General features: G+C 39.0%; 1 protein-coding gene across 1 annotated transcript; it reads right to left on the bottom strand.

The window, feature by feature from the left end:
- Nucleotides 1-6,310: 6,310 nt before the first annotated feature.
- Nucleotides 6,311-12,751, bottom strand: LOC140176219 (uncharacterized). Its single transcript, XM_072206143.1, has 7 exons — nt 12,511-12,751; nt 11,525-12,423; nt 10,922-11,374; nt 10,639-10,825; nt 10,177-10,301; nt 8,994-9,054; nt 6,311-6,372 (listed from the first exon to the last, which is right to left on the bottom strand). The coding sequence occupies exons 1-7, from the start codon at nt 12,749-12,751 to the stop codon at nt 6,311-6,313; spliced, it is 2,028 nt and encodes a 675-aa protein (XP_072062244.1).
- Nucleotides 12,752-12,873: the final 122 nt, after the last annotated feature.

Raw genomic sequence — 12,873 nt, 5'->3', positions numbered from 1 at the left:
ATTTCAATCATCGAATACTATTTGATAAGTTAATAGTGTTCAAATAAAATATAATTCTAATAATTTAATAATAAGTTAAGTATATCTTTATAACTGAGTAGTAAGATTTTTTTTTACAATTAAACTCAACCTAATCATTGAACCAAATTTTTTTAAAATATAATAATTATTAAAATTTATCACAATCTAAATTTATATCTAACAAATAGCTCAAAACTTCACACCATTAACAAACACCAGTATAAATAAAACAAAAATTAAAGTTATTATCAAATTGAAAAATAAAATAAAACAAAATAACCTGACCATGCCCAACTGCACACACTTTTCTGTGTGGTGCAAATTGAACCCGGCTTCATACCAACCCTCAATAAGTATTGATATTGTGGCTTTTTCATTCACTACTTATAAAACAACATATTTTTAAGTTGGGTCTATTTTTTCTAATATACTAAAGGAAAAACTACTAAAAGTACCCATGAAGTTTATAAACGCTGACAAAAGTACCCATAAACTAAGGAAATTAATGATGTACCCATAAAAGATGGGTTCTGTATGACAAAAGTATCCAAATCCTAATTTTTCGTTGATTTTTTAATAAAATTCCTAAACTACCCCATCCTAACCCCATTTTACTGTCACTCTCTCTCTTCTCTTCTTCCTCTCTCCTCACTTATCTCTCAAAAACCCTCACAGAGTCACAGAAACTCTCCTCCTACCTCCTCATTGCCGTCCGCCACCCACCTACTCCATTACCGCCAATCTCTTTTCCTCTGCTTCTCCCTCTCACTATTAAGGTGACTATAACACCTTCATCGCACACCTGTGACCCAACCTGAGGAGAATGCTGCCGTGGCGCGCCTGTTGCAGCCGAGGAGAACGTCGTCATGGCGCGTCTGACCCAGCCGAGGAGAACACTGTCGTCGCACACCTGAGAAGAGAGAGGGGTCGTGGTACTCTTGCGTGCAGAAAGCGGGTTCGGTAAAGAAAAATCAGAGAAGAAAGGGAGGCGGCACTGTGGGTGGAGGTTCTACCATTGACGATGTTACAGTCGGCCGGCGAAGAAAAAGGTATTTCTTTTTTTTAAAACATTTTTATTTTATTTTTCTTCTTTTTAGAAATTGATTTAGTTACTACTAAAATGATACTGTTCTATTTTTTTTAAATCTGCTTCTATTTTTTATGAAAGCTGAGATTGATTTACAGAAGATCCAGTTGATGGCTACTTCTACTTCTGATTTTTGCTGAAATAAATTTCAAATTGGATGAATGGATTTGTTGATTTTTTATGGTTGATGGCTTTTTCTATTTCTAATTTTGCTAAAGTGAATTGAAATTGGATGAATGGATTTGAAAATTTTTATATTTTTAGTATTTTTTGGTGTTTGATTAATTTGGTTTGGGTATGGATTATAAACTTATGAGTGAATCGGTTGAGGTCCGATCCTCTACCACCACCACCACTACCATTGATTTCGGTCTAGTTTGTTGTAGGAGTAGTTTTGGACTCCATGGCAAGAGTTGGTGCAAATTGAGTTATGAAAGATTGAAAAAGTGAGTTGAGGTTGAGTGTAGGATAGTTTAGAAATTTTATTAAAAAATCAACAAAAAATTAAGATTTGGATACTTTTGTCATACGGAACCCATCTTTCATGGGTACAGCGTTAATTTCCTTAGTTTATGGGTACTTTTTTCAGTGTTCGTAAACTTCATGAGTACTTTTGGTAATTTTTTCAATATTGAAAGAAGCTTATGACTGACTATCATTAGAATCAAAAGCACTAAGATTAGTTGCATCGTTCGAATCAATAAAAAAGTAGAACTAATCATTAATTAGTAAAGAACTAATCACCAATTAGTAAAAAATCAGAGCTCATCACTAATCAGTAAATAACTACTAACTAGTAAAAAACCAGAGCTAATCATAAGACATTTACTAATCAATAAAATTACAACACACAAAATCAGAGCTAATCATAGACCAAACCTAATCAGTAATCACAAAAATAGAGCATAAAAAAAACGAAGAACAACTGAACAAGTAAAGAACAAGCGAGCATTGAGACACTGATTTTCAAAGACAATGCCGACAGATTGTTGATTAACAGAAGATGCCGACCAGACGACAACGAGAAGATGACGAGTTGACGATGATGCCAAGAAGATGAAGACGAGGCTTGGACCGAGCTCGCGGAAGAAAAGAGCAATGGTTACACGGACGGATAGTGACCGAGCTTGACGGGTGGGCAGTAGCAGTGGCTCGACGGACGGGCGACGGCAGTAATTCAAATAGAGGCTAGAGTTGGAGAAGGGGATTCACTGACTTAGAATTCTGCTCGAGACTGAGAGGAATGAGAATGAGAATGAAAGCATCAAGCATGGTTCAGTAAGCCGAGTAAGCCAAAAACAACGATGTTTTTTTCTAAAACCGGCCAATTCCGAGTTGGTTTGGCGATTTTCTATCAGTTTTTGAAGCAACGATTTTAAGAAGCTAACCGAACCATAATTATTATTGATTCACAATTAGACCAGTCAATCCGGTCTGTTTTCATAACCATGCTTCAAACACATACAACACGTGTAGGTTTCTTCAAGATTTACATATATACATCGGGATAGTTAAATGTGAATTGCTATAGATACTTTTCAGCATGCCTAATACTATATACATGTTAGAAGATCTTTTTCCATATATAATGGATCGCCTTATTCTCTCACAAAAATCGAAAAATAACAATTTATACTCATAAATTTTGCGAATGTTAATAAAAATACCCTTTAAATAAAGAAACTAACGATATAACAATGAAAGATGAATTTTATATAATAAAAATATCTAAATTTTAATTTTTATTAAATTTTTAATAAAATTTTTAATTTATCCCTACCCTTTATATCTTTAAACTCAATTCCATCACTACTTTTTTTCTTTAAATTTTAAACTTTCACAACGATCACCACCCAAATATTCCTACCACCTCTGAAACTCTACCTTCTGCATCTGACACTCGCAATCCTCCGTTGTCCATCCTTTTCACTTCCAATCCTCTGCTGCTGCCCTTAAAAACGGCTCCTCACTGCTACACGAACCTCCCACATCATCAAATCAAACGCCATTGTCGAAGGCCCCGCCTCACCAACGCCGCTCATGCTTCCGCAGTTGTCGTCCCCTTCTGAGAACTTCATTGCATTCTCATAAACTCTCGAAGTTGACACAGAAGGCATATCGCACAACTCCACCACCGTGATTTGTTCTCCCAGCGTGATCCTCTTCTTCAATTTCGACAACGGTCTCAATGCGGCCGTTGCTTCTCCTCTCGCATGATTGCACTAGCTTGGCTTGACGAAACATGCAAAGTTTGGCATATTCGTGGCTACGGTCGGTTGCTTATCCGGCCTCTTCAGCGGCAAAATCGTGCTTCTGTTCGTGTTCATACAGGTGCAGATGAATGATGAGTTCAGGTTGATAGGGAGAATAAACAGTATGAATTTGATGGTAGACATTTACATGCGAGCATGAACAGTTAATATAGGGCGCCGGAGGGAGAAGGATCAGTGGCAGGGGTGGGGATGGCAAAGAAAGGGGATTCGAACAGAGAAGGGCTGCGGGAGAGTGAGGGAGAATAGGAGATCTTGTAATAGTAAACAACGAGAAAAAGGGTGTTTGGGCTGCAAGATTTGATGAAGGCATCAACGGAGGTGTTGGAGATCAGAACAAGAGATTTGGGAAAGAAGAGAGAGAATGGAGGTGAGGTTACGTTGAAGATAAAGAGTGAGAGTAATCTGAAAATTTTATTAAAAAGTCAACCAAAAATTAAGGTTTTGGTACTTTTTGTCATACGAAATCTATCTTTCATGGTTATATCATTAATTTTCTTGTTTAATGAGTACTTTTGTCAGTATTCACAAAATTTATGAGTACAAATAGTTATTTTTTTCACAAAAATCCATCCCTTAACCAATTTTTGCATTAATTAAAAGGTTCAAATAAAAAAGTATTCATTTATTTTGTCAAAATAATACTTAATAGTTAAATTATTGGAGTAAATAGTCAAATTGGTCCCTGAAAGATTATCCAATTTTCAAATTGATCCTCGAAAGATTTAAAATTAATCACGTTAGTCCCTCTTCCATTCTGTCACTAACGACGTTAAGTTTTGCTGACATGGCAAGTTAGTTTGACAATCCAACTCGAACTCGAATCCTACCCGCATCAAACCAAACCCAAACCCAATAAGGAATAGGATTTCCTTCTTCCCACATTTAGCAGCTTCTTCATCTTCTACCTGAAGCTCCACTATGCCGCCGCCCTGCAAGGTGTTCCACGTTACCGTCAGTCCCCGGACGTTCCTCTACCACGATGCCGCCGGTCCTTGCCCGTAGTTCCTCTCTGGCGTGAATAGGTAGTTGTTGCTTCGCTGAACATCCTCCGCCCAATGTCGTAGAGATCGCCTACGCTACGCTGTGCAACTTCTCTCCGTCCTCTTCCTCAGTCACCGCCGTTGGCTTCTAGTGAAACGTGATCTCTTCTTCCGCTGCAACTTGCACCGATCTGCTCTACTTATGTCAATCTTTCTCTGTACTCTTTCATGGACGCCGCCAAATTGGAACAAAAACCATTCCTGGACCTCCACCTTTTACCGGCTAACAACGTGTGTTGTGTGCGCGTGTAACTGTGTGGGTTAGTTTCTGATGTTTGATTATCTTGTTTGTTATTGCTGAATTCTTTCCCCAAAAAAATATCATATTTATCTATATTCGCGTAACAACTAAAATCAAATCCAATAGAATCTTGCCAAATCAAGGGCACACTGCCATTAAGTTAATAAATTTACAAATTTGAGCGTTCATTGTTGTTGAACAAAATCCTCGCTCATTAGAAAATTCACCATTTACATGACTCAAAGATCAAGAACAGTAGCAACAAGAACAATAGAAAGTTTTCTTGTGGTTTCTGGGAAGCATTGAAAAGAACTGTATATTATTATTTCTATTGCTGGGATCTGGATTAAAGTTTCTCAGAAGATTTGATTGGGAATAATAAGCATCATGAAGTCATTAGATCACTGGAGGAGTTAGTTCAGGTTTTGTTCATATTTTTCTGACATATTCGAGATAATTGACCATGTGATCATGATGGCGGCTTCTGATTGCCCCAAGGAGTTCAGGCTGAGAAGGGACCGTATTGCTGATATGCTCTTCTCTTGCAAGTAAACAAGGTGTGTGGGTTGTGACAGGGTTGAGCTCTCTATTCCTGGTTATGGTGCTGATGGTGGCAGTGCTCGTGGTGGTGGTGGTGATGATGGTGCCTACAAAAGTAGTGGTTTTCATCACAATCGAGATAGTGTTGTTGAGTTTGAATCTGGGACAAGCAAGGAGAGCAAGGTGAATAGCTCAAGAGATGATATTGATGATCATGGTGAAATCGATGTTAATAGGGTCCTTAGCAATTATAGTTTTGATGAAGCTGAGGCATTGAATGATGAAATTGGAAGAACAGTCAGATGCAGTATTGTTTGAATCACTGAGAAGGTAGCAATTGATGGAGACAGCAGCAGTTGGAACTAGCATAAAGACTGAGACGCGTAGAGGAGAAGGAGTATGTGACCGTCGGATTGGGTTGTTCGGTTAGGCTCTAGTTTTCTAATGGTTTGGACCCATCTGTGGACCTAAATCCTGACCAAAAAAAAGACTAACGTACCACGTTAGTAAAATTTAAAATTGTTAATGACAGAATGGACGGAGAGATTAACATGATTAATTTTAAATTTTTTACGATGATTTTGATTAATTTAATTTTTCATAGATTAATTTAGAGATCGAATAATTTTTCAGAGATCAAATTAATTATTTACTCTAAATTATTGTGTTAAATTGTTATTATCTTTTAGTAACAACAATTAATAGTTTTTGTGTTTAGAATGATCTAGATTTAACAAGTTTTATATTCACCCATGCATGAGAAAAGCCACTAAACTATTTAATTTTTATAGAGTTTTGGATAAGGATCAAGATTAAACCTTATTAATTTAATTTTTATACATAAAAAAAATTATTTACCCACATAATTAATTGTGGATAAGGATCAAGGTTAAACCTTATTAATTTAATTTCAGCGAGGGAAAACCCGCCCATACAGCCAGCGGGGAGGATGGCACTACTGGCAAAGACCGTCCGGCGAAAACGCCGCAGGCGCGAAGCGTGGTAGGCCTGTGCCGGGGGAGCATAGCATAGGTAGGAAAGGGAGCCCGGACGGTGGAAGAGCCTGGGGGGCCGGGTCATTTGACGGAAATGGAAGGATTTTACCCTATTAGATTAGAGAAGGCCCTCCGAAGGGAAGTGCATTAATTCTTGGAAAAAGAGGGAGCGAGCCTATAAAAAAAAAAAATGAAAGTGAATTCAATGAATAGATAGAGTCAACGGTACGACAGACAGCGCTGCCTACACGCGAATTAGCTTCCGAGGTCGAGCAGTCTCAATTTCACTACAGGATTTGCGAATGAATGCTGGGCCGGGCCACCTCGAATGGCGTGAGCCGCATGCGGGGAGACCCGCACGTACGGTTTTTAGGGGGATCTGGTCGAAAGACCGGCCGGCGCCCACCCGACTAGAGGGACTGAGAAATTAATAGAGTACAAAACTTATCTTCAAGCTTTACCTTATTCTGATCGTTTAGAGGGCGATCGCGGACTCACTGAATGAAGTCCTCCGTTTCTTTCGGAGGTGCTGACCCGCAGCGAGGCAGAGATGACTTAGTTACATAAGGAATATGGCGACGACAACAGCATGTCGTAGAAGGAGATAACAGGCGGGGAGATACTCGTTTATTCAGTATCGGACCATCACAATATTCGTCCTTTTGGGGTTAATGCTCGCAATGGTGAATCGATCATTCGATCTCTTTTTCCCTTTCCTTTTGTTGTGAGAACGGAATGGAAGAAAAGTTAATAAATATTGATAACTCTCGGATAGAGTATTAGAACGGAAAAATCCATTAGATAATGAACTATTGGTTCTAAGCCATCTCTGGCGATGAATCAACAATTCGAAATGCTTTTCTTGCGTATTCTTGATAAACCAGCGTTTATATATAGATGTAGGAAGATCTGTTTGGGAAGTAAGAAGCCCCTTTGACATCTCTTCATCTGCAAAGAATTGTCGATGTGAAAACACAGAGACAGAGACAAAAGGCTGATCTTTCAATAGGAAAAAGAGTGGATCCGCAGGGTCCCAAATGAATTGGCTTATTTGAAAAAAGCCTTGTTCTTTGGAAGATCTATCTCGTGTCTGGTACTGCATGGTTCCACCCTGCAAATTTTTGAGTGTCCTTGCTGTAATTCTATAACTTTAAGAATCTTAAACACGAGACTGATATCCCATGGTAGACGACTGAAGACCCAATTAAGTGGAAAGGTTGGTTTTATTGCAGGTTAGTAATTTTGTGTGCCACACAATTTATCTCTCGATTCACCCATAAAAAACTCATGATGAAAACTTTTCTTTAACTCCAGCACATCCTTCAAATAGGATCTATTTCCCACAATTCAACATTTCCTCTCTACGTTTCCACTAATTGTAAGCAAACAGACTCAATAGTCAATAAGCATTTGCTTCCAATCTAGATTTTTGTTTTTATCTATTTTATTTTTGCTAATATTGGTGCAAAGGATATTAATTAAATGTAATTTATATCTTTAAAGTATTGTGGTATCTTTTTTTTCATTAAACTACTCACGCATGACGCATTTATATTTTGAGACCCTTAGACCTAATCTCATTCTTAGTTGGAAGTTAAACCTGGTCCAGTTTGTTTAAGAAACAATTTCATTTGTCATTAGTCTAAGTTTTTGCTATTTTTTTTTTTTTTTTGTAATTTAAAAGAAATTGAGCGAAGAGCCAAAAGAAAAACCAAAAGTTTCTATTTAAATAGAAATAGGGCCACGGTTAAGATTATTCTCAAATTTCTTTTGAAAAGAAGAAAATTCTACTTAATGATGATGTAATTTTATTGTTATTTTTATTATAATGTCTTTCAGTGTGTATGTAATTTTTATGATCAAACGAAAGTTTACATATCGATTCTAATGCATAATATTTTTTATTTTAAACATTAAGAGATTAATAAATTCAAAACCGTCTTGATAATTAAAAATAAAATTAAACGTCTCCACACAATTCGTTTTACAAATAATATCTTGTTGACCTATATGTCGTGTTAAGAGATATCTTCTTCAAATAATAAATAATTCTACTTGAAAAATATTATTACTTTTAATTATTCTCAAACATTTTTGTTGTCAATTTTTATTATAATATCTGATAACGCAAGTAAAACCAAGATAACTAGTATCATAATTAATATTTATTAGAAACAAGAGACTGAGAGAGTAATCTGAAAAGTGTATTGTTGAGTGTGATCAAAGGTACAATATACAAGGGGTATTTATAGGTGCTAGATGAATCAAAGTAATAAAGGCATAAAATCCTACAATTAATATACAGATATACTATATAAATATAGACGATACTAATGGATCTAAATTGATTTTAACGATTCTCTAACATTCCCCCTCAAACTCAAGTGGGAGCTAAGGATACCAACTTGAGTTTGGATAACAAAGTCCGGAAACGAGTCGGGTGATGAGCTTTCATGAAGATATCAGCAGTCTGATCCAGTGTTCCAACAGCAATGAGACAAACAGCATCAATAAGGATACGTTGCCGAACAAAGTGACAATCAATCTCAATGTGTTTGGTGCGTTCATGAAACACATCATTATAGGCAATCTGAATAGCACTGCAGTTATCACAGAAAACATCAGTAGGGGACGACTGAGGAGCACCCAAATCTTCGAGAAGCCAACAAACCGAGATAACCTCAGCAGTGGTGTCAGCGAGAGCGAGGGCACGGTACTCAGCTTCCGTGCTTGAGCGAGCAGTGAACGTTTGCTTCTTAGCATGCCAAGAAATGTGAGCGTCACCAAGGAACAAACAGTAACCAATAGTAGAACGACCATCAGTGGGATCACCAGCCCAATCAGCATCGAAGTATGCCTGAAGGGTCAAAGAAGAATGGGCAGAAAAATAAAGGCCATGAAATAGAGTGCCTTTGACGTAGCAAAGAATGCGAAGAACTGCCGCATAGTGAGTAGTGCGAGGAGCTGACAAGAACTGGATGAGGACATAAATTGGATAGGCAATGTCTGGTCGGGTGACAGTCAAGTAGACGAGACATCCAACTAACTGTCGATAGAGAGTCAGATTTTCCAAAACAGTGCCATCCATAGGGGTAAATCGAACATTAGGCTTAATAGGAGTAGACTCAGTGCGACTATCTGTAATCCCAGCGCGAGCAAGAAAATCTGAAGCATACTTAGCCTGAGAGAGATAGATGCCATCATCTGTTGAGATGACCTCGAGACCAAGAAAATAGCTGAGAGAACCAAGATCTTTCATCTCAAAGGTACGGTGAAGTGAGGCCTTGAGATCAGAGATACCATCAACATCATCTCCAGTAATGATCATGTCATCAACATACAAAAATAGAAGAACAACTCCACGTTCGCTCTTACGAATAAAAAGGGCATTCTCATGAGGACTAGAAGTAAAATCAAGATTGCGTATGGTAGTGCTGAACTTGTCAAACCATTCACGAGGAGCTTGCTTAAGTCCATAAAGAGCCTTGCGAAGGAGACAAACCTTACTAGAAAGACAAGGATATCCCGGAGGTGATTTCATATAGACTTTCTTTTTCAAATCCCCATTAAGAAATGCATTCTTCACATCCATCTTACTGAGAGACCATTTTTTAACCGCGGCAATGGCAAGGAGAGCTCTAACTGATGTAAGGCGAGCGATAGGAGCAAAAGTCTCTTCATAATCAATACCATACTCTTGCGTACAACCTTGAGCAACCAAGCGTGCCTTATAACGGTCAATAGAGCCATCAGAGCACGTCTTGATCTTGTATACCCATCTACTGCCCACAACTTCCTGATTAGAAAGTGGATCAACCAAATCCCAAGTGTGTGCTTTTTCAAGTGCCTGTATTTCTTCCTGCATTGCTTGTTGCCAATTTGGATTTGTGGAGGCTTCTCTGAATGACTTAGGTTCATGTTGATGAAAAATAGTAGAAAAGCAATGATAATCAAGAAGATGAGGAGGTGGATTCCTTACCCGAGAGGAATGAGTGGGAGGAGGAGGCATGATGGTAGGAGCGGGATCGCTGTCCGGACTGGAATCATTGGGAGATGGAGAAGGCGGAGGAGCAGGAGCCTCGAGGGGTGGACTTGGGGTAGACCCTGTAGTATCATCACTAGGAAAGAGATCAACATTTAGGTTAGTAAAAAACGGTGATGGAGTAGAAGGAATGGACTCAAAAGAGGAAAAACTAGATAACATGTGATGCTCCCAGAAGACAACATGACGAGATATACGAATATGGCGAGAGATAGGATCCTAACAACGATAACCCTTATGTTCAGAAGCATAACCAAGAAAACAACACATGCGAGCCCGAGGTTCAAGCTTATTGTGTTCATGAGGTTGAAGAAGGACAAAACAGACACAACCAAAAAATACGGAGAGAACTGTAATCAGGAGAAGTACGATAAAGACGCTCAAAGGGAGTAGTGTTACCAAGAACAGAAGAAGGGTGTCTATTGATAGCATGAACAGCAGTGAGAACAGCTTCACCCCAAGCACGCTCAGGACAGGAAGAGGAAATAAGCTTCGCACGGACAGAGTCAAGAATATGACGGTGTTTACGCTCATCTCTGCCATTTTGTTGAGAGGTACCAGGATAAGAAAATTCGAACAAAGTACCCTATTCAGCGAGAAAATTTAAAAGTTTGGAGTCACGATATTCCATAGCATTATCACGTCTGAAAATTTTAATGACCTTTGAAAACTGAGTTTGAACCATAGTGGCAAAGTTAATATAAATCTGAGGCAACTCACAACGATTATTCATCAAATAGACCCAAGTAAAACGTGAAAAATCATCAATAAAGACGACAAAATATCGAGCCCCTCCCATAGAAGCGGTGGGAACGGGGCCCCAAACATCAGAATGAATAAGATCAAAAGGAGAGCATGCAATAGAGGAATTATTATTAAAGGATAAGGCAGGTTGTTTTGCAGTGCGACAAGAAATGCAATCTAAAGACTCATTTTGAACTTGACCTAAAACACCCGTAGATATAAGAGGACGTAATTTTCCCAATGAGCTATGGGCAAGACGACGGTGCCACAAGTGAAGAGTAGATGGAGAGGAAGCAGCACAGAGATTCGTAGAGGGAACATGAAGATTCTCGAGCTCAAATAAGCGTCCGACCTTACATCCAGTCCCGATGATCTTTCCCGTCCGACGATCCTACACACCACAACCAGAAATAGAAAAAATGACATCAAAACTAAGTTCAACAAGCTGACCGATAGAGATAAGATTAAAATTCAATTTTGGAATAAAATAAGCATCAGAAAGATGAATATTGGACTGTGAAATAACCCCGTGATGTGTTACATGCAAGAGGGAGCCATTAGCAGTGTTGACAGAAGGTGCATTTATAGTGGGAGACAACGACGAAAAAAGATGACGCAAAGGAGACATATGATTGAAACAACCAGAATCAAAATACCATTTAGAATTACCTGGAAGGGTGGAAAGAGTAGCGGGGGTATTACCAGGAAAAGAGAGAAGTTGCTTAAGAAGGGTTTCAATATCTGATGGAGAGACAGAAGGTGTGTTGAGAGATGTGGAAGAGGTGGACTCAGTAGCAGCAGCAGCAGTAGAGGCAGGCACATGCGGAGAGTTGTTGGGACGAGGTTGATACTTGTTCTGATCTGAGCGTGGTGGTCGAGTAGGACAGGTAGCAATCAAGTGACCCGAGAGCTTACAATAATGGCAGAACAGTCTCGGGCAATTGGAGCCAATGTGGCCTTTTTGTTTGCACTTACGACATTCAATAGAAGGACAGTCGAAGAAGGAATGCCCAGGCTGATTACAGTTGCGACAGATTTTGCCCTTTCTGTCGGTGGCAGCAAAGACATTTTCACTTTTAGAACGAAGCAATCCCAAGCGCATTTCTTCATACTTAAGACGAGGAAGAGCATCTTCAAGACTAGGCAAGGGATTCTGATGAAGAAGAGAAGCCCTGACCGGCTCATAGTCATCAGTAAGTGCCATAAAAAATTGGATGAGACGTGTCCGGTTCCGATAATCCTCATATGCCTTAGCATCAGTGGGATATTTAAGAACAGGCTCACAAGAGGTCAACTGATCCCAAATAATCTCCATCTGAGCAAGAAAATCAAAAACTGCTTGGCCACGTTCTTGCTTAAGGCTATGAAGTTCCTTAAGCAGTTGGTACTGATGAGAGAGATCAGAGATAGTATAACGTTTCGCCAAATGATCCCATACCTCTTTAGCAGTGTCAAAACACCCAAACTATAAATGAATGCCAGGAGTAGAGGTGTTGCGGAACCAAGTGATAATCTGATGATTTTTACTATCCCAATCTTCCAGTTTCTCTGCATAGTCCTTCTCCTTCTCAGCATCCTTCTTGGATTTGGAGGCACCATCTGTGGATTTGTCAGTCACAGTTGGCTTAACAGGACATGCAATATCACCAGTCACATATCGCCATAATTTTCGCCCTTTAAGAAATCCTCGCATAGCTTCAACCCAAGGTGCATAGTTAGAGCCATTAAGGATAACAGGGATAGGCTGAAAGACATCCGGTTTTTTCATAGTAATAGAAGAAATAGCAAAAGGAAGAAGAAAACTGTAAATTTGGGGCAGAAATCGAGAAAACAGGACGCGGAATCGGAAAGAGCTCACCAAAAAATTTTAGGGAGGGTCCTGCTTGTCTG

Source organism: Arachis hypogaea, chromosome 11 (assembly GCF_003086295.3).
Source record: "Arachis hypogaea cultivar Tifrunner chromosome 11, arahy.Tifrunner.gnm2.J5K5, whole genome shotgun sequence".
NCBI classification, from domain to species: domain Eukaryota; kingdom Viridiplantae; phylum Streptophyta; class Magnoliopsida; order Fabales; family Fabaceae; genus Arachis; species Arachis hypogaea.
Note: the sequence above shows the minus strand (reverse complement) of the source record. Positions and strands in the feature narration are given on the sequence as shown.

What these genes read in the sequence shown, in the direction of transcription:
- LOC140176219 (XM_072206143.1), bottom strand. Translation starts at nt 12,751, where the DNA reads ATGAAAAAACCGGATGTCTTTCAGCCTATCCCTGTTATCCTTAATGGC. An exon ending in GAAACTGGAAGATTGGGATA is followed by an intron (nt 12,424 to 12,510) that starts GTAAAAATCATC and finishes ACACTGCTAAAG; the next exon opens with AGGTATGGGATCATTTGGCG. An exon ending in ACACCCTTCTTCTGTTCTTG is followed by an intron (nt 10,302 to 10,638) that starts GTAACACTACTC and finishes ATGATACTACAG; the next exon opens with GGTCTACCCCAAGTCCACCC.